Here is a 22173-nt window from a genome sequence, read left to right on the forward strand (position 1 = left end):
AGGCAGGCCACCACTGCTACAGATAGAGCAGAGCACTCTGTCATGCAACTAGTTAAAGGAAGATTAAGTCTTCTGATGAAATGAAGGTATAAGTAGATACATGTGCCTATCTGCCACTCATTTGCTTTTTAGTCTTCCTGCATATCTGTTTCTGGGGGTATAATTTTAACAAAGATTCAAAAAAATTTTTAAAGGTTTTAATACTTGTGAAAAAAGATACTTCCAAAAGTAATTTTGAGTAACTGTTTTAATTGATAATTTAATACCTAAGCAATTGACTTCCAACTTTATAAGCAGTGGTGACTAGTCTCTGTCCGATCACTTTCCTTTATCCCACATATAACAGAAACATGAAAAGCTTGTAAGTACTAAGTGTATTATTTAACAATCAAATTGAACCCTCCATTGTATCTAATGTAAACAGAGTCTATGCCAGTGTGGTGAACCAGATTACTGGAAAACTGAGGCAGCCTTGCTGTCCCCTTTGCACAATGAATTCTCCAGACCACAAGAGATTTAAGTCCATACGTCTAATGCTAGCAGGAGACACAAACTACTTAAACTGAATTTCCTTACATAGGACAGTCAAGTTTCTCATGGCTCCTGGACTTTCACTTCTGACTGTCCCTGATGAAAGGTATCGAGTCCCTGAACGGTGCCCCAAAGAGGCCATGGGGAAGGAAAGGGATGACAAAGAATGAAGAAGCAATAAGCGACTGTCCCCGAGTCATTTACAGTTGATATATTATGTTCTGCCAACGCATTATTTAAAGATGAACTGCCTTTTCTTTGTAGAGTAAGAACTGCAAGAAAGTATTTCAAACTTTTCTCACAAGTGCAAGCATCTCATTAACCTCTGCTTTATTTATATAAGCTCATCATCCATTGCACATTATAAAAAGTAACCACGCACACGTATGCATTCGCAAATTAGATCATCTTTATCATACATCAATATATCTTTAAAAAACAAGTATTTTCTGATATCAATATAGATATATGCTGATTGCATTTGAAATAGAGAAGCTGACAATAGCTTCATACATTCTATCTCAGGAAATGACATTTTAAAGTTAAGGACCATATTTGTTCCACAGGCAAATTTTGATGGAAGTATTAGCATTAGTACAAATGGGTGCTGTTGACATGGCGTGAGCATGATAGCTTGGAATAACAGCTGATTCAAACTGGATTCATCATTTGACATTAAGGACAGATACAATCTAAAATGTAAACAAAGCATTTATAAAAGAAATTCTAGGAATTAAGGAAATCATCAATCTATCATTTTTAAGGTATTTGTAGCTAAAGTTTTCCTGAATCTTTGCAGATTTTCATTGCTGAATCTAGACTAGGGACGTCCAGGTGCTGATACCATCACAGAATCCAGGACCCATAGGACCACAGAGAGCTGTTTGGTTTGACTTTTCTGCTCTGCGTAGAGAGCTCATAGGAAACACAGTGCCTTCCTTACCTCCTGTGTTCTAGCCCAAGTAGTTACCCAGGCAGTCAGTTTAGACAAGCAGGTCAATTTAGACTGCTGTGGAATGTCTAAAAGCTACAGCTTAGCATAACAAAAGCCAGCTTCTCCCATAAAGACAGGCACATCTCTTACAGTCCAGCAGGCAGTACACACCTCAGGTTGGAGCTCCTAACACTGCACTGGAACACTGGGATTCAGAGCCTACATTAAAACACATGTCATACCTCCTAGGAAAATCTAATTCCAAATAGGGTAAGTTTCACATCAGCTGCACGATGTTCCTTCCTCCCTTCCACACTTTAACAAGCCTGGCCGTCCGACACTGCAGCTTTTCTGCCATCAGTCCCTGCTGACTGCTTGCCTCCTTCACCAAGCAGTTGACTTAAGGGTTGGATTTTCTGGATTTTCTGATAAAAGAAAGAAATAAAGAGGAAGGAGAGAGGAAGGGAAGCAGAGAAGGAAAAAGAAAACATAGAACAATTATTCATATAAAATAAATAACATAAATATGCTACTCTGAGTTAACCTACAGTATGATAATTCTTACAAAGAGGAAATTAATTACGCATTAAGGATCACTCAGAATTTCGTCCTGTATATACCTAATAGCATCCCCTTTAATTTACACACGTTTCATACACTTTCAATTTTGTATCCACAGGAAATCACTCACATCATCCTCTGCCCACCCCTAGCAGCCAGCAGCTCTGTGCAGCCATACTTCCTTTCTGACACCCTGCTCATCAGTAGCAGAGGTGGCATCTGGTAAAGCAGGTGAATGCACTGCACAGCTTTTGGTTGTTTTTTTCAAGAGGTAAAACCTGAGGTAACACTTTTTGCAATTACTTCAAAGTCTATTTTAAATAAAGAGGACCTTTTCTTTCTAATTTGGATATGACAGTCTGTAAATTGTGAATAATTCCTCACTGAAAAAAAAAAAAAGACCAGTGTAGATACCAATCACCCATCCAACTAATGGGCATGTTAGAGCCATGTGGGAACAGCCAGGGACTGCACAGCAGGCATGTGTGGAGGGATGGCTGGGAGTGCTAGCAAGCCTTCCTTCAGACCCCTTGACAAAGTACGAACTTTGTAGGAGCTCTCAGTAGTCTTTACTCTAGATTCGTTTTGGTAACTATCAGTTATAAAAAGAGAAAATTCAGTCTGCAAAAAAGGAAAGAGTGCTTGGTGATGTAAGAACAGATGAAGTATCTGAAATAAAGGAAAGCGGCCATAAAATATTGGTTCAGTGGTCTTTACTTATAAAAGCAAAACTAGTTTCAATGATGCTCCCAGGTTCTTCAGGGGAAGTTTGGGCTGTAGAAGAAGAGGGTCTGGAGTGATAGAAAAAGATCCCAGGCTACAGAACTGAGAGGCCCCTTAAATGAGCTATGGGCCAGACCTGCTGTTTGACAGATGTGCAGAAGCCCAGGAGTCGGGCTCACCAACACACAGTGGCTTTGCTCATCCTGGAGTTGGGTACATGGCTCCAGCTAAGAGTGCTGCTGCAAACCACCAACCCATGTTGCCTGTGCTCCCACAGCTCCTGAACAGGCTAAGGTTTTCTGTAGAAAGAACACCCTGCAAGCCAGCCCCAACACTGCAACATCTGAGCCAACTGTCCTAGGATTATGTGGGCACCACTTTGTCCCACAGTCTTCTGAGCTCCTTAATATCTTTAGTTTTGAATTCTGAATGAAATGGGGTGCATGTAGCCCAAGCTACAGCAAGAGGCTCTCAAGTTCTAGGCCAGAGTGGGCTCCATGGTGAGCCCCATCTCGAAAACAGAAAGAAAGGAGGGAAGGAAGGAAGGAAGGAAGGAAGGAAGGAAGGAAGGAAGGAAGGAAGGAAGGAAAAGAGAGAGAGAAGGGAGGGACTGCTCATGAGTTTAGTGGCATATGTTCAGGAGGAAACGTGAGTCTCAAAGTTTCCCTGCGATCTGAATGGGTGCTCGGGGTCCAAGTGCAAAGTTGGGACTAAAGCTGGGAGTATGGCCTGGGCACCCCTGGAATGCCATCAGGATGACTTTCAGGGTATCACATTCTTTTAAATGTTCAAAAAAATAGTAATTCAAGCAAGATGAAAATAGCACACAGAAAGAAATCATGGGAGAAGGAAACAGGCCCTTCACATCTTTAACTTCAAAGCACAAGTTTTGACAACAAATATTTTTCAGTTCACTGAGCCCACACTTCTGGGTTCTGTGCTGTTGTGATATTTCAAAGTGGCAACAGCTGTATCTGCCTGGTAAGGTGATCGGATATTATGGTTAGGTATCTAGATACCGAGTAGACAATGTCTCTGTCATACGTTACTATAAGACATCAAACACACACTGACACAGTGAAGTTCACACTACCATCACCTCCCATCACCTCACTGGAGACATCTTCAGTTCTTTGAAGTGCGGCAGAGGGAAGGCAAGTGCCCTGAGCCACACAGCACACTCAGCCGTGGGTCACTTGGTACTCACAGGGTAGCCTTGCGTGGTTGTGTATCTTTACTTCCGCTACTCTTTGGATCGGCTGTGTTACCTGGCCCACGGGAAGTACTGGGCAAGACAGGGTTGGGAGAAAAGGAAGCTGGAACACTACTGGTATTGCGAGTCCGGAATGAGTCATCTGGAAATGGAGAGGCAGAGGTATTGAGACACTCAGAAAGATGTTCACTCCTGACATACAATAAAATGTACCACATTAAGGTTTGGCATGCGAATAATCCACTGCCATTACCACAATCGAGACGTGAAAACATGCTATTACCAAATGTCCCCCTGGGCCCATCAGTCACTCCTCCTCCAACTCCTCTTCTATAGACCTCCGATTTTCCTTCATTAAAGATTAGCTTGCACTTTCTAGAACTTTACATAGAAAGACTCATAGAGAACATACCATCTTACTTTTTTCAATGTGATCAGTAAAATTGAAATTCATCTATATAGGAATATCAGTGCTTCATAACTAGTGTTATCTGGATGGCCTAACATTTGTCCTAAACGCTCACTGACAGACATTTAGATAATTCTAGTTATTGACTATGATAAATAAACCACTATGAACATTTATGTATAAATCTGTATGTGGCTATGCTTTAATATTACTCAGTGAATGCTTAGAAATACATGTGCTGGGTTTTTTGTGTGTCTAACTTCAGATGAAATTGCCAACGCACCGTCTTTCTCCTTTGCTTCACCTCTGTGAGTGGGAGCCTGTAGAGTACTCTTCAGCCTTGAACTTCACATTACAAGCATTTGAATTTCAGACGTGTTAGTGAGCAACAAGCAGTACAGCCTTTTCTCATTGCTACTGCTTTGCTTTGTTTTGATGCAGGGTCTCCTAGTCAAGGATGAACTTGAACTCCTGCTCCTCCTGCGTCCCACTCCCTAGCTTCACTGTGAGGACTGCAGGCACAGCAGCTGCACTGCCATGTTCCACTTTCTCACTGCTTTTAATTAGTCTTCCCGAATGACTGGAGGTGCTAAACATCTTTTCATACATGTACGTCTTTACCTTCTTAAAGTTCACATTCAAATCTTTTGTCCTTTTTAAGCTTAGCTGCCTAGGCTTAGACTTCTCTGAACATTCTTGAAACAAGTCCTCTCATATCAGGTACAGTATGTATATTTTCTTCCATTCCAGTGACCCTATCTCAAAATCCTGAGTTTTAAATTTTGACACAATATACTATGTCCCTACTATTCTCCTATGGTTAATATAAATATCTATTTGCTCCAAAATTACAGACTTCCTTTCATATCTTCTTTAAAAATTTGTAATGTTACCTTTTGTACTTAAGTATACATTTTGAGTTAATTATTTCTGCATAAGGTGAGATATAAATTGAGGTTGGACTTTAGGTTTTCTTTAATAATAAGTACCCAGCTGGTCTAGTGACATTTTTGAACATATCACCAGACATGGTAATGACATCATTAAATAACTCTCATGATCAATGCACTTCTGATTTCCAGTGATATTCATGGTCTACCATGTTGATTTCTGTGTGTAGATGCCAATGCTTTAGTTATAGAAAATATCTATTTTGAAAATAAAAACACTTTGCAAACTATCTGGTATGTTACACATAGCTTTCATATGAATAAAACAAACATAGTAAAAGGGAAGACAGAATACTCAAAATAAAATGTAGCTATACTCTTAAGATTTCAGGTCCTATAAAATTAAAGGCCACTATTATTTACTGTAATATTTATCAATCATTATTATAGCTTTTAACCAATATTTCCAATATACAAAATTAGAAAGCCACAAGTAATTTTTAGTAATATATTCTAGATTCTTTTCTATGAATAATTCTGTCTTCTCCTGTAAAATCCACAAGTCAGCAAACTCTAGACTTTGAACCAAACGCCTGCATAGGTGGTTAAGTTTATTTGGCATGCAATGCCTATGGCTGTGGTCCCACTGCAATGGCAGAGTTGGGTGACTGTGACTAGCCCACAATGGCTAGACTATTTACAACCTGGCCATTATAGGAATCTCCTGCCCTTGGAATAAACTTCTAGGTACATAAGATAGTAGATGGACCATGTACCACTTCTTTAGAATTACTGGGAAACTCTTGTCTATGCTTCAGCAGGCACGAAGACCATAGTCAAGTGATCATACCATTAGTCCTTTTCCTCTCTTTACAAGTGTCACACTCTGAGTCTTGATATAGTTAAAAAAAAATAGTATGTGACCAAGTGTTTCCTCGATGGCTGTGCTACAGTAGCACTAAAGGCTCATTAAGAGAAAATGGTTGCCTCCTACCCAAAAGAAGAGAATCTACCTCTGGATGGAAGCATACCACTGTCTGCTCAATCACAACTCAGGAAGAATAATTCACGCTTAAAAAGCTAGGAAGAATAATTAGCCTTACACGAGATTATATAGTTTCCTTCCCCCTTTGAGGTTCTACTAGATCTGCTCCACTGCCTGTTCCTCTGACTCAGAAAGGTGTAACTTTTCTCTGTCTTCTTTCATCTCTTTTAAATGCTTTCTCCAGTACTCTGGATTCCCTAATTCTTTCTCTCTTGTCTGCACTCTGGCTTAACTTGGGCTGCATGACTCTGTCTTTTTCTCTTCTCCATTTCTCCTCTCCTGGCAGCTGCTAAGATTTACAGCTTGCCTATCCTGTTGTTTTTCTCTTAAATTCTAATAAAACTGCCCTCAAGTTTCAAGTTTGTTTATAAATTCGTTTATTAAATAGACTGAGAACCCCCCAAAAAACCCCAGTTTCCCCAGTGACAGGAACAGTTTAATTGCTTAAAGACTTGATGAAGACACATGTTTAAGAAAAACATCATATCTAGGATTAGAAAGACAAGAGGGTAACAGTTTATTACCGAGGCTGGCTCATATTTATGTTGCTGCTTACCAGTTAGTGACAGCATGGCAGTCCTCACCAGCCCTGAGACGGACGGCGCGTGTGCTAAGGTGGAGCTCTTACTGAAAAAGAGCGTGACTCAGTTAGAACATAAACCACAGTTTCAGTCTTAGTCACCTAACACTCGGGGCTTCTTAATCTTCTTCATCTCCTCCTCCTCTTCCTTTTCCTCCTCTTCCTTTTCCTCCTCTTCCTTCTTTCTCTTCTTCCTCCTCCAACTCCTCCTCTTCTTCCTCCTGTCCTTCTCCTCCTCCTCCTCCTCCTCCTCCTTCTTTTGAAACCTGCCTATTGTTTATCTATTTTTCTTACATTCATGCTTCAAAATATACACCTTTTCTACAACTTTAAAGCATTTCCTTTGCTTCATCAAAACTACAGATTTTCTTTTGATATTCAGCAACTCTAGGTAAGATCAGTTAAACCTTCATGGGACTAGCTTATCTTTAGTTAGAATCCTTTTCTGACATCCTGAGAACACGGTTGACTAGGAAAATGCATGGGTCTACTGTGATGTCAAAAGCTAGAGCTGAAAGTCTGGAATGAGGTAAACTGATAACAGAAAAGAACAGTACCTTCAATGTGTTCTTTATCTCAAGAATATTTTAAAGGCATTTGTGTCTTCTTTTTAATAGAAAATATTTACTGAGAGTTTCATACAATGTATTTTGTTGCTGGTTTGGTTTGGTTTTTGGTTTTAGAGACAGGGTTTCTCTGTGTAGCCCCTGATGTCCTAGAATTCACTCTGTAGACCAGGCTGGCCTGGAACTCACTGATCTGCCTGTCTGTCTCCAAGTTCTGTATTAAAGGCATGTGCCACCACCACCCAGTTTATATATTTTGTTCATATTTCTCCCCTACACTCCTCCTTCTAACTCTTCCTAGATCCACCCCTACCTATCTCCTCACACTCTCCAATTTCATGTCCTCCTTAAAAAACAAAACAAAACAAAACAAAACAAAACAAAACAAAACCCAACAACCTACCAAGTACTATCTGTGCTGCCCATAGCTGTGGGGTCATCCACCAGAACAGAGTTGACCCACCAGAGGCCACAACCTTAAAGAAAAGAGATTCTGCTTCTCGAGAAGCCATCGGCTGTCAGGAGGTCCTCAGTTAGGGTAGGGACTCCATGCTAGAACACTGACTAGCTTGACCTTGTGTACAGGTCTTGTGCAGGCAGGCAACCTCACAGTTTCTTAAGACTACTTTGCTTTTCCAAGGATCTACAACTGTAAAAGCTATATGCACATAGCACAAGTAACAAACAGTGGTAGTCAATCATGCTGCTTCTCTTCTAACCATAACTGACTATCATTTGGACTTAGGCTGTAAATGGAAAGCAAACATGTGTTTGCTATCAGAGCCCTGTTCTGACCGCCTCACTGGATGAACACGCCTGTGGCTTCTCTACATGTAGAAATGATTCAGGGCACAACCATGTGCAGCCTGCTGACAAATAGAGCATGCTCACAACCATCTGAAAGTTAAGAGGTATGTACAATATATTCCACCTTTCTCATAAACGATGGGTAGAGTCTTTAATATCATATAAAATCATGGTAATAGTCTTCTGACAATGCAAAGATACCTATTTTTAACAAATAGTAAATACCTTCTATGTATAATGTGATAATTTTTACAAAAGTGACAAATTGTCAGTCCATAAAAAAGTCAAAATTAACTCCGATTATAGTGATATTAGTATTTCATGTAAATAAATGTGATGACCACAAAAGATAGTTAAGAATAAACAGCTGACAGGACATACCTAGTACACTTGTCTAAGGTGCCGTATTTTGCATGAAAAGCTTGATTATTAAAAGATTGGCTTCGAGTCAATTTGGATTTCTTGATTTCTTTGCCTAGAGTAAAGCAGAAAGAAGAAAAATTCAGTTTCTGGTGCCCCTTAGCTGTTCCAACCCCAAAGTCCTTCTCAGGGCACACCATTTCCAGAAAAATCCAGAAGGATCAGTTTTTACTCCTCAGTCTGAGCTGACTAGAATAGCTGTCATTCAAACTACCCATAAGAGTAAATGAAAAATTAACTGGAAAAGGCTACGAACACATTCAGAGTGGAAAGCATAAACGGCTTGGCAGGATGAAGATACTCTATACAGGGACTTCAGGCAGGGAGACAAGACAGCCTGAATTCTGGGAAGCAGAGGGGAATTTTTCTCCTGGAAAGAGACTTACAGTCTAACAGATCAAATGACAGAAGAGACAATCAATGATAGACAAGACTGCACCTTAACCTTGACCACTCAGATATGCATAACTACTGCCCTCTAATTAAATCTTAACCTTATCACAGGACCCTGAAAGTAGACTTAGCAGTGAGGGAAGGGGCAGGGAGTCATGGGATCTTTGTTCCTCTTCCCAATACAGCCACACTGAATAAATCTCCATTTTTGTTTTCACTATTAAGAACATAAATGCTCTTAAAATATATATCTAATTTGTCTTAAAAAAAAAAAAAAAAAAAAAAAAACATTTTATGAGCCAGTTAGTGATGGCGCATGCCTTTAATTCCAGCACCCAGGAGGCAAAAGCAGGTGGATCTCTGTGAGTTCAAGGTTAGTCTGGTCTACAGAGTGAGTTCCAGGACAGCCAGGGCTACATAGAGATATGCTGCCTCAACAACAACAACAACAACAACAAAAAGTATGAATCATAATACAGAATTGTTTCTTACTTGTTGATGGGTTGCTAGAAGAGGGTCCAGGAACAGAAATGGGCATGTTCTTGGACAGGCTCTGCGTTGGTGTTCTGGAGTCTCTGCCTAAAATACACTCTTTTAAGTTGTATCATTTCATCTGACTTCTATACAATCATTATCTCTGTTAGCCAGCACTGTTATGCAAACACTCATACTTTACATACCCCTGCACTTCAGTCTCCGCTGTTGAAGAGCAACTCCACAACCTCACAACTGACATCCAACATTAAGTGTCCCTTCCAGAGGCTCTGAGCCTATTACTGTTGTTGTTATTATATGCCTATTATTATTACTTCACATACTTCTAATACCTATACCACATTAACCAGCCAATGTTCTAAAATAACTTTTTAAACAAAAGTGTAAGAAATTAATTTTCCATACCAAATTAAAACGTAGCATAGTCTTTTAGTATACAAAGATACAAATATTCCTATAGTATTGGTAGTCCCAAGGCCAAAAGAATGGAATCCACCTTTAGGTGGAACCTGGGTCTGCTCCCTTAAGAGTTGGTCCAGTTGCACTGGCCAAGAACCATTATCCTTCAGGAAGGCAGATCTGCCTTGATAATTAGATGGGAGGAGTAATTATCTCTTTAATGATATAATATACTTTTCTCTCCCAGATTCCTGGTTTCTGTGCAATTGCTTACAGAGAGCTGCAGGCACACAGCTTTAAATGTCTGCTTCTCTTGTTGCTGTCTCAGCATGGTTTCCCTAAAGCTTTGGGCTTCACACTCTCTCTCTAAAGCTCCCCTCCCACCTATGGGCTGCTGTCTACCTATGGTTCACCTCCACTCCAGCCTAACTCAAATGTCATGACTTTCTCTATTCTTCTTCTCTATCTTCCACCTCCAAGATTAACAGCTTGCCTGACCCAAGGTCTTCCTTTTAAATACCAATAAAGTTACTTGTGAGCTTCATTCTGCATGTATTCTTAAATTCCTCTGCTGAAAAGACTAAGACCCCCCAAGAAAGGCCCTGAATTCCCCAGTTATCTTTAACTCTGAAGCAGCATGGGGAGACACAGAGCACTCACGTTTCTTCTCAAAGCTTTTGTCACTGGCCAACCTTCCATCATTCTGATGCTTCTCCTTCTCTAGCTGTTCCTGTTGGGACACAGCCTTGTGTTACAGGTGCAGCTTGGGAGCTTATTCTGGAGAAAATGACTCTCAGCTTTAGAGATACCAATATACCTCACCAAAAATACCCTTTAAAATGGGTTCCCCTTTGGTGCTGTGTTTAAAGAATTCAGAGTTTTGTTTTGTTTCTGTGGCCTTTTTACATCACAGAATATTGCCCTTGGGAGTTTGTCCAACTAAAACAGTGACTCTGGCATCATTCTATAATGAGCATTTCTTTCCCACAAGGTATTTAGTGTTTCTCATCAGTGGAGCATTTGTCTAACTATGGCTATTTAACCATGCTTATTTCAATCCTATTTGGCAAATGACAAAATAGTTTTCTTTAAAAAGTCTGAGAAGAAAGAGAAGTCTACCAAACATATTTAAAATATCTTACTGAAGTATGATATGTAGAAAAAAAACTAAGACTGTAAACTAAAGATGGCAGGAAAATGGCATTTTCACACTGAAGACGCTGCAAGGCTGACTGACCATCGGCTTGTGATTATGAGACTGGAACACTGCAGATAAGAGCCCAGTTAGCTGGAGTGGCTTTAGTCCTTTAAACAGGCATCTGCTGTCCACCTCTGTATTTGCTCTAACATCCTTTTAACCATCAGGTAAACCTTTGAAATATATTTTTAGGGGACTAGAGAGATGGCTCAGTGGCTAAGAACAAGTACTGCTCTTCCAGAGGACCCATATTGCATGACTCACAACCACCTTTATAACAAGTTCCAGGGGATCTGACTCCTTTCTCATATACATAACACATAACTAAAAATAAAAAATAAAAAAGATTGTCTTTTTAGTGGATGGATGCTGAGGATAAGTAGATGCTGAGGATGGATACTGAGGATGGATGCTGAGGATAAATGGATGCTGAGGATGGATGCTGAGGATAAATGGATAATGAGGATGGATACTGAGGATAATGGATGCTAAGAATGGATACTGAGGATGTATGCTAAGGATGGATAGATATTGAGGATGGATACTGAGTATGAATGGATGCTGAGGATGGATGTTGAGGATAAATAAATGCTGAGGATGGATACTGAGGATGGATAGATATTGAGGATGGATACTGAGTATGAATGGATGCTGAAGATGGATGCTTAGGATAAATAAATGCTGAGGATGAATGCTGAGGATATTGAGGATGGATACTGAGTGTGAATGGATGCTGAGGATGGGTTGCCAGGGACAGCTGGGGATATCTCAACTAGGACTGAATACATGTGATTACTTACACATTAGTTTCACTTAAACTCATTTTGCTAAATATTCTCAACTGTAATTTTTCTTCCAGTGTATAAAAGATAAAACTTCAGAAAATCAAGGCTTTTCTTTAGCCTTTTAGGAAATATGGAACAATGTAAAATTGAAATAAATTAGTTTTAGGCTTACTAACAGAGCTCAGCTAATGCTAACTAGAAAGGACTGTGTCTATGGAAAACAACATACCATTTCCAAAAACAGCAGTTCTTCTCTTTCTTTCTCTTGATCCAATAAATCTTTCTCATAATTTTTTTTCTGAAACTGTAAAATGACACTGTCAGTCATTAGTGACAACCTCTTGCTGACTGTAAACGTCTCTTTATAGAGTATACTTACCATATCCATAGACATTTCCATTCTGTCCAACTCTAATACTGTCTACAAGAAAAGGTTTCAGAAATTACAGCTGATTCAATAGTAAGAAAATGAAACCAACCAATTATTTGTAAAAAGCCCTTCCTTTCCCATGGAGTTCAAAGAGAAGAGTTTATACTATGATATTAATAAACTAATCTTTTACCACCAATAAACATTCAAAAGTGTGTTTCAAAGTCACCCCATTCATATCTTTTTATTGCTCCTATAACAGTGTCAGTTACATATTAAGTGTAGCTTTTGAAAGCTCGAGTATTTTTAAGGTTTGACCTCACTAACCCAAATTTTTTACTCTCTTAGTTTTCCAACATTTCCAGACAACCCACATAACAGGCCCACAGGCTAGAGCAAAATCATATGGCCTAAAATTAGGGTATTTGGAAAGTGATGTGCTTGGGGTGATGCCAGATATCCATGGTAGGGGCTCTGATACCTATCAGCTTGTTCTGGAGCAGGTGGTGTTTCTAGGTCTAGCCCCTTCAAAGTCAAACAGATGAATCCACTCTTACAGGGTCTTCCCAGACTCTTTTAGGAAACATGACTTCTCTAATTTTACTGTCAGTATACCTTTCTAATTTTACCTGATTGTGATCACTTATAAATAAAGTCTAGGGAATGAGGTATTATTGGTCATCATTTAAGCCAAGTTCACAAACACCTCGCAGGTGCTCAGCTCTCCACAGGGAACTCCTGTTGCGAGTAACAAAAACTGATTGCCCTTTAGAAATGTCCTTTGCAGGAACTGCTGTAGCTAGCAGCAGCAAACACACACCCTGCCGTTTATTCATTCTTTCTGCACTTGCAAACTTGTTACCCTATCAGGTGGAGGTGGGGAAGCTGAGGTTAACACCACCATACTGTGAGACACATTGACTCAGCAGGAGAGACACTTACTTTTTTCACAATAGCCAGGACATCTTTATCTTTTTCTTGACACAGGAGTTTTCTCACACACATTTCTAACTGCTGGAGGAGATGCATGTCTGCAGGAATCTTTAGAGCTGACTTCACTTTGGGCAGCAGGTAGCAAAGTTTCATTCTGTAGTGAGAGCGAGTTTAGTAACTGAGAATAACAGGGATGTACGACTGAGAAAGGACGCGCCTTAGGAAACCTCAGTGCTCATCTGCCCATGCAGCAAGGATGCTTGGAGTGCCTACTGTTTATAAGGCATTCATTATTCTGGATACCAAGACACAAAATGGAATCAAACCAGCAAAATCCTCTGTTCCTCAGGGGTTTTCATTCTGGTATGGGGCATGGAAGACAGAATAAAGAAAATGTCTGCCAGAAAGTGGTGAGTCGGTCTGGAAGGCAGTGTTAGAGGAGTTCACTGAACAAATAATATTTAAGGAAAGACCTAGGAAATCAGGGAGTAAGCCACATGAATGTCTGAAAAAGCATTGTGGCTATCATGGAAGGCTTGCCTAGTGATACTCTGAACTAGCAAACTAGCCTTGAGGCAGAGTAAAGCAAAGATGAGCTTAGGAGGACACCTGAGTGATGACAAGGGCCCTGTGAGCCACTGTATGGAGCCAGGAGTCTATTTCAAATGTAATGAACACATTGGATGGTATGAGCAGAAGACTAAAGGGATCTAACTTAACTTCCCTAATTATCATATGCTGTTTTGAGATTAGACCATAAGTGGTTAAGGAAGGAAGAGAAACAATAGAGAAACCCCCAAGCAAGAGTTCACAGCACTTTGGGCCAGAAGCATCAGCCAAGGTACCCAGAGAAGCTTACACTCTATGTCTTTTGTGAGCTACAGAGTGGCCTTGGGGACTGCAGTTGGGATGATGGAGAGAAAAAAAAGGGGGTTAGAGTTTGGCTTGAGCAGGGGGAAGATGAAGTGGCTGCTTTCTAAGATGCAAAGCAGTCCCAGCACTGAATGCTAGACAGATTAAGTCTGGGATGCCCATTAGAAATTCAATGGGAATTATAAATCTGCAGCTGGCTCAGTAAGCCTGCTGTCCAGGTGGATGTTTTGGTAGTTTAGCATGAGGATGGAGAGATACTTAGCATAATACGGGCAGTGAGAGAAAAGGAGAATGGGAAACATGCTAAGGTACTATCCCTGTCCAGATCAGCTGGGTAAAAAAGAAACAAGAAGGCTCTGGAGGAGAACAGAGATTCCAGAGAGAAGAACCATCCCAGGGAAGGAAGGCTGCCAGTGAGGTACTCTGCTTTGTTAAACAACAACTCTGCCTCTTTTTAGGCTAGTTCTGGAAAGGGGTGTCTTACAGCTGCTGGAGTTATTCACTCATCATGTGCTCTCCAGGTTAAATGCTCTGTATTTCTTTTGAAAATCTTGAGGCAGCTGAATCCCATTCCAAGGACTGCCACGCTGTCTCTGCAGCCCTTCAGTGAGAGCTTTTCCTACACAAAAGCCCTAGATTCTGTGCATCTGAAGAGGTGAAGAAGCTCTCTGGGATTCTCAACATGGAGTGCCAACAGCCTCCAACTCATTCACTGCTCAGCACAGATACAGGGGACACTATAACTAAGAAATCTCAAGCCTTCTCCAGAAAACTGACTTCACTTCTGGCCACTGAAGAAAAGGTTCCTCTGAATAGCAATAGGATTTTCCTAGCCTTGACAGTGTCTAAACTCAGTAAATTAAGAGTGTCTAAACTCAGTAAATTAAATTAAACCTTTAAGCTTATTAAAATAAGAAGCACACAAAGCATAAATCACTCTTTATTACCCAAAGCATATCTAAAAAACATTGATTCATGGGACCACAAGGTTATAAAGTTCTTGATAATCTAAACTAATTAAGAACTAAAGCTTTTGATAAGCTATACTTGCTAAGGCTCTTATCATACAAATAATATTTACTCAGCCAGGCTGCCAGGTTGGTTTTGGCTTGTGCTTGCTCAGCCCAGTAAGACAAAAGATCTCAGATATTCGTTAAGAGAGTGATATTGTATTCTAAGACTATTTACTAACCAAGCTATGAAGCCAACAGAGGTATCTATCAAGAGACAATTGGGTAAAGAAAATACTTAGCATAAGTGTATAAGCACATTGATTACTCAGCTCTAACAGAGAATGGAACACTGCTGCAACCCAGATGAACAGAAAGGCATTCCATACAGTGAAATAGGTATTGAACATTCCTACTTAGATGTGGAAGCCAAAAAGGTGACTAGTGGAACGGTGGTCATTTGCAAGTAGAAGGATGGTTGGAAGGAGGCAGGTGAAGAGTACCACAATTCAGTTAATATAGGAGAAATATCTTGTACTCTCTGTAACACAGTGGGTGACTGCAGTTCACAACAACTCATCACATATTTTATAAATAACTTAAATAACTAGAAGACAAGGCTGAAGGGTATGAGCACATAGAAATGACAAATGTTTGAGGGAATAAAAATGCTAACTACCTATATTTTATTGTACATCTAATATCCAAATTATTAAATTATCATGCTATACCCCACAAATGTGCAACTGTTAAGTCAACCTTCAAAAATAACTGAGAGCGAGCATTAGTTTGTTACTTGATTTGATTAACTAAGAAAAAGGGTTTGCAAATGCTTACCACAATGAACATACAAGAAATGCAACATTTTCAAACCTTGCAGAGTGATACGTACCTCACATTTGCCACTGGGTCATGGGTTAGTTCAATAACGGGTAGAAAGAAATATTTGCAGAAAAATGATCTGGAAAATATCTCTATGATAAATTCACAGGTATCCAAAAAGCGAAGTCTATTCCAATAACTTTTTCCTTGGCCCAACTCTACAAACAACAAAAATACCATAATCTAGTATTTCCTACATGAAATTATATATTATAAAATGAAATACCAAAAATGTATGCAAAGTTTCATTCTGTGTGCAATTTATTTAACAAATTAATAGATAAGAGAAAAATAGTCATTATGTACTCTAATTATGCAGTCATTATGACTACAATATTTACATGTCAAAAACTAAGAAACAGTGTTACTCTACTGAATAAAATCAATAACCACTGATGGATGAACTGTGATGAATGAATGACGAGGTCATTGTGAGTGACCACTGCCTGCATGCTGAGGACCCTGACGAGGTCACTGTGAGTGACCACTGCCTGCATGCTGAGGACCCTGACGAGGTCACTGTGAGTGACCACTGCCTGCATGCTGAGGACCCTGACGAGGTCACTGTGAGTGACCACTGCCCGCATGCTGAGGACCCTGACGAGATCACTGTGAGTGACCACTGCCTGCATGCTGAGGACGCTGTACACACATCTTTTTCAAACCTGGAAAGCAGGATAATGGGATGCATACACTTGAGCTAATGCAAACGCAGACTACAAACTCTCCAAGTCTTTTAAAACTAAACTAATTCTCTCTTTTTTTTTTTTCCTTAAAAGTGTCTGAAGTGGAGAAGTCTTATGTAAACACAATTACTCATAGTACTTTATTTATTTAAATCATAATTTTCCCATTTTTATATAAATGTGCAAAGGCAATGATCTTAATACTTAAAACCAAACAGAATTGTTGAAAATGAAACTTCCTCTAAATCGAAGTCCCTTCTTGTGCAAAATGAAAACAGAACTAAAACAGGCCATGGAGTGAAAAATCAAAACAGCTGAGCATAGTTTTTCTTAAATAGAATTTTATAAAATACTTTTTTCCCCTGAAATGTGGTACTTCTTGATTAAAATGGTAAATCCTAGTAGTTAGGAAGTCTGGCAACAGTTTTATTAAAAACTATTTAAGCATAATTGTAGTCGATGACTAATAAACTCACTAGACAAATGTTTATATATGCCACTGGAATTAACCCCTTACAGATTTTTGCCATGACTTCAGCCCTTAACAAATCACAGTAAATTTGCATGTGCTGACCTAGTCTCTGAACCATTACAACTCACTAGATTCACATTAACATGTGCTGTTAACGCCATTCAATAAAAAATTATAAGCCTACATTTTGTTCATTCAATTAATACTGTAAACAGCATTGTATAATAAATTATTAGATTTAAAAATACTCTATTCATGCTATTTCATCAAGGTAGAAATTAGCCTTTCAACTTACATTTATGTATTTTAATTTCTCAAGTGTTGGAATTCACAAAAGAAGGCTCTGTTTAAATACTATTTTCATCTATTAAATTCTGACATAAAGATTTCCAAGACAAATACAAATTAACCTACAAAATTCAAATAAAAGAACACACCAGATTTTTGCCAACATTAACCTAATTTGTCTCCAAAAAATTACATACAATGCATTAAAAATGTAATTAAGGTCAATTATTTTAGTAACTTATTTTCCAAAATTATTGCTTACGTTCAATTAATTTTTGAATGACTTCATGCCTCTGCTCTTGTTTACGGTTGTAGCGTAGAAAAATGCATAGAGTTCGTGCAGCTGCTCTTTGGACGGGTAAGACATTCTTAAAGAAATAAAACAAGAAGGACAATCACTACCCTAAGATATGTTTTCAACATTTACTACCCAAGCCATTAGCAAGCTATTGCTAAATGAGCAGTGTTCACTCTCTTTCCTGAGCTCACAACCTTCTGGAAGGATCTCTATTACTTAATGTTAATGTCACTCAGGTACATAAAATATCCTGTCCCAAGCTAATTCAATTTTATAGTCACATCCAAATGACTCTTGTCTGGCTATCATTTCCCTGCCACCTCATCTTAAGTGACATGTTCCTCAGCCACTCATCCTTTCGGCTGGCAGAAAATTAATGATTTCTACACATTTGACAAACATTTTGAGGAACATACCACATGTCAGTTACATCACCAGAACCATGCCGCTTCTAAAGTAGAAATTTAGAGATCCACTAAATACACTAAACAATTCAGATACACTACTGAGGAATTTGGGGACTGGTACATATAGGGCTAGAGACTAAATGTCCAAGCTCTAAGCTCAGAACGATGTTCTTTATTGAGGGATCTTCATTTCATATGCCTATGCGAAAGCTGTAACAGTTGTGAGTGTGGAGGCAAAGGTCCTAGAACTCCACACAGCAGTGTTAATATTAGAGAGTGCCATCAGGCAGAGCAAGAGGATCCCAGCCAGCTGACAGGAAGCGTTTCCAATGTTCCAAACCCTGTCCCCTTCCGATTCCCATCACATCACTACACAGACTTTCTAAATGAATCCAACCAGTTACCTGTACTGGAAATTAGGAACTCTTAACACCTTAAAAAGAAAACCCTTTAAACCAGGTATGCACTGTTCATTGTAATTCATGTTCACCATCCTGCCTTACTTATCAATATTATAATACTCCATTCACCTAAAGTCCAGACTACTACAGTGGGAATCTGTACAGCTGTGTGGTGCCGAGACAGTGGTGCCAGCTGTGTCCTTTTCCATCTACACAGTGTCCATTCTACTGGGCACCATGCTACACAATATTATTAACTGTTGCATACAAAAGGAAGGTGTTTTCTAGGGTTTAGAACTGAAAATTTTAGAAAATTTGTACAAAAGCAAAAATACATTAGAGCTTAAATGAATTTAAGATAATGAACTAAATAAAAGCCGTTTCCTCTCTTCTTTAATTTGGTATAGCATTTCAAGATACATAAACATATACTTAGTTTCTACATCATGTAATATGTCTTATAATGCAACACATATATTTATTTATTTATTATTTAGAACAGAAATCAATGATAAAAGCCTCAGAACAGCATCCATGAGTTGGCCTTTGACTACTACATATGTGTCATGGTATCTCTATGCCATCACACATACACATACATACACACAGATAGCGATAGATAGATAGATAGATAGATAGATAGATAGATAGATAGATAGGCCAAGCTCAAAAGTGACAAGGAGTCATTATTGCCAAGTCACTTTTTTTATACCTACAGCATAACCTTTGATTCCTCAGATTTCCATTGCTACGTGTGATGAGCTTGTTAGGTGATAGGTAATATTGTGCTTCCTAAAGGTTTAAGCTGAAAATAATACCATTAATATTTTTCTACTTTCTAAATCTTTGAAGCTAACACTTATTTTGATTTTGAATGAAGGGATCCTCATTTCCCTTTTATGAAAGTGAAGATGCTTCTGCTCAGATTGTAACATAGAAACATGTTACATGTTTGTTTGTTTACCCTGCTACAGGAGATGGACCAATGACCTTAGGCACAATCTTCAAGGACCTTATGGCTAAGCTACATCCCCACTAGCTGCAGCTTTAAAAATTTTTTCAACTTTAATAGGATGCCATCATGAATGTACAGTGAACTCTAGGCTAAGCAGACAGGTACATTTCTGCAGCAGCTTCTCGTGGGTCCTCCACTTCAGGGAGGATGTAGCTTGTTGCTCAGCAGCCATAAGTGTGGGAATCAAGTCTGGCAGTGAGGAAAACTGTGAAGTTCTTATAAAAGGTGGACAACTTCATAAGGTTCCACTTAGCTGTATGGGGGCACTCCTCTCCTTGAACAGAAGACTTTACACCAAGGCTTGCACATTTTCAGTGTAGCTGCTCTTAGGCACTATAAAAGACACAGTACCAGACTAAGGAGGCCTGCAGGGAGCCTTGGGAATAAAGGGCTGACATGTGAGATGCTGACATGGGAACAGCAGAAGAAACAGCAAAGCAGAAGTTCATTTTGCAGTTGACATTACAGAATCCTGTCAGTCTTTCTCTTCAGAACTGTAACAAGTCTGAGGAAAGGGCAGGGACTGTAGGCTGAGAACTTGCCTAACACACATGCAGCCCTGAGTTCAAGCTGCAGCACCACATACATTAAGCATGGTGCCATATACCTATAATCTCAGTGTTGGAGAGAGAGGCAGGAGAATCAGAAGTTCAATGACATCTTCAGCTATGTGGTAATCTGAGGGCACACTGGGCTATCCACACTGCTTCTAAAACTGACACAAAAGTCTGAGGTGAGTTATCCACAGTCCTGTTCACACCTCCCTACAGCTAAATGGTAGAAGACCAAAGGGTAAATCAGAGGAGCAGAGGATACTTGGCTCTCCTTCTTGGGACCTGGGAAAATGCCACCCTTCCAAGCTGATAGGAACTGACATTCTTGTATCTTGAAAAACTGAAGAATTTGGTAATGACAAAATTAACCTCAGTTTCAAAACAATCAAGGGAATTTGGGGCTCACATTTGTCATCATGATGGTGAACATTCTTTGTAAGAAACGGTAATAAATCTGGTCGCTCGATATGATATGAGGCAGACAGGTGTATTTCTGCAACAGCTTCTCGTGGGTCCTCCACTTCAGGGAGGCTGCAGCTCGCTGCTCAGCAGCCGTGAGTGCAGGAATCAAGTCTGGCATCGAGGAAAACTGCGAAGAAACCCAAGGAAAGAGCAGATGGTGACTAAGTCCATCACCTTCAGCACGAAGTAAGCATACACCAGGGAAGGACGTTAGAGTTTAGAAGGCATCTCAGTTGTTACTTGGTGGTAGTTATCAGGCAGAACCAAACATTTTTTTAAAATGCTTGAGTAAAATTTATGGTACCAGAAAATGAAATCTCTAGACCCTGGACTTGTTATTCTTCCTGACAGGTTGGTTATCAGGTTGGTTACAAAGGCAACTATTCTAATTAGCAGAAAATTCCTTATATTTCACTCTGGTCAAGCTTGATCTTCTGAATTCTTACCCATTGTCATATTTGTTATACTTATGAAAATTATTAATAATGAAAATATGAATCCAAATTCCAAGGACATTAATAAGAATTATGGTAGTTGGCACCACCATGTAGTAACTGTAGAGGGCAGCTCACGCTGGCGGCCTTCACAGGGACAGGCATGGCTACGCAGCAGGTGCTATTTTACTTACTTACTTGTATGCTTCTTGTAAAAACAGTAAGCTCAATGATTAGAACAGCTGTATCTGAAAAGGGCCTTCCTTTAGAGCCTCTCAACTAATCTACGCCCGTCTACCCACACAGTAGAAGCACAGGAAAGAGCCCAAGAAGGAAAGAAATTGGAAGATCTTATTCCTATGTTACTTCACCATCTGGGAAAATACGGGTACATTGTGCCTATGACTTTTGGGCCTCCAAATTCCTTAATAACAGGACAGAAATTAAGAGCTTAAGATGTTTCCAATTAAATGTCAGTATCTCATGGTAATCCTGCCAAATATGGCTCAGAGCTGGGATGTAACCCATCCTTCCTTTTCATAGTGTAACTGACTCATGTAAACTTATTTTTATATATTAATTTTTGTTGTTTAATTGTATGCGTATGCATATGCATGGAGATGGGGGTTGCATTTGAGTTCAGTGCCAAAGGAAGCTGTAAGAGGCATTAGACTCCTTTAGAGATGACTAACGGTGACTGCATTGTGAAATAAGGATGCTGGGATGGAACCCAGGTCCTTCCTTATAAGATCAGTAGAGCTCTGAGCTGCTAAGCCATCTCTCTAGACCCCTCATGTACATTTTAAAGCTGGCTGGGGATGTGCTGGATGCATCCCTGCATCCTGACAAATGCACAGAGGGTTGGACACTGACTAGCATAAGGGCAAGAACTATTTAAATGTTTCTCACACACTCTTCTGCTGTTTCCTCATAACTGCCCTGCAGAATAAGATGACAAACCTCCAGCTTTCCTGAAACACGGGATTTACCTTATTTTCTTGAACACTGTTTTCTCCACCAGTAGACATAAGTTCCAAGATTTCTGGAAGGTGATTTATAAGAGCATCTAGAACCTTTTAAAGAGATATTGATTGTGTTTATAATGGTTATTATCTATCTTCTAAATTAGTTAACTCCGCAAATCAATTTATACATAAAAAAGTTTTACTGAGCAAACAGCATTTTGGGTGTTCCTATTA

General features: G+C 39.5%; 1 protein-coding gene across 3 annotated transcripts in view; it reads right to left on the minus strand.

Moving 5' to 3' along the window:
- Positions 1-844: 844 nt before the first annotated feature.
- Ppp4r4 (protein phosphatase 4 regulatory subunit 4) overlaps positions 845-22173 on the minus strand; it is an 87793-nt gene continuing 66464 nt past the window's right edge. Inside the window, exons 13-26 of one of the 3 annotated variants that reach the window (XR_013106637.1) lie at positions 21964-22047; positions 20485-20667; positions 17666-17771; positions 15968-16115; positions 13262-13406; positions 12329-12370; positions 12179-12253; positions 10627-10696; positions 9565-9651; positions 8641-8734; positions 6863-6933; positions 3957-4104; positions 1708-1890; positions 845-1223 (exon numbers count right to left, since the gene is read on the minus strand). Coding sequence is in view for 2 of the 3 variants with exons in the window: in XM_076921303.1 (XP_076777418.1) it covers positions 1866-1890; positions 3957-4104; positions 6863-6933; positions 8641-8734; positions 9565-9651; positions 10627-10696; positions 12179-12253; positions 12329-12370; positions 13262-13406; positions 15968-16115; positions 17666-17771; positions 20485-20667; positions 21964-22047 (1278 nt within the window). In the remaining variant the exon portion in view is untranslated. Of the gene's footprint in view, positions 1891-3956; positions 4105-6862; positions 6934-8640; positions 8735-9564; positions 9652-10626; positions 10697-12178; positions 12254-12328; positions 12371-13261; positions 13407-15967; positions 16116-17665; positions 17772-20484; positions 20668-21963; positions 22048-22173 lie in introns of all 3 variants that reach the window. The other 2 variants (XM_076921303.1, XM_076921304.1) reach the window with 2 other exon arrangements.

This window comes from Arvicanthis niloticus, chromosome 23 (assembly GCF_011762505.2).
Source record: "Arvicanthis niloticus isolate mArvNil1 chromosome 23, mArvNil1.pat.X, whole genome shotgun sequence".
NCBI classification, from domain to species: Eukaryota; Metazoa; Chordata; class Mammalia; order Rodentia; family Muridae; genus Arvicanthis; species Arvicanthis niloticus.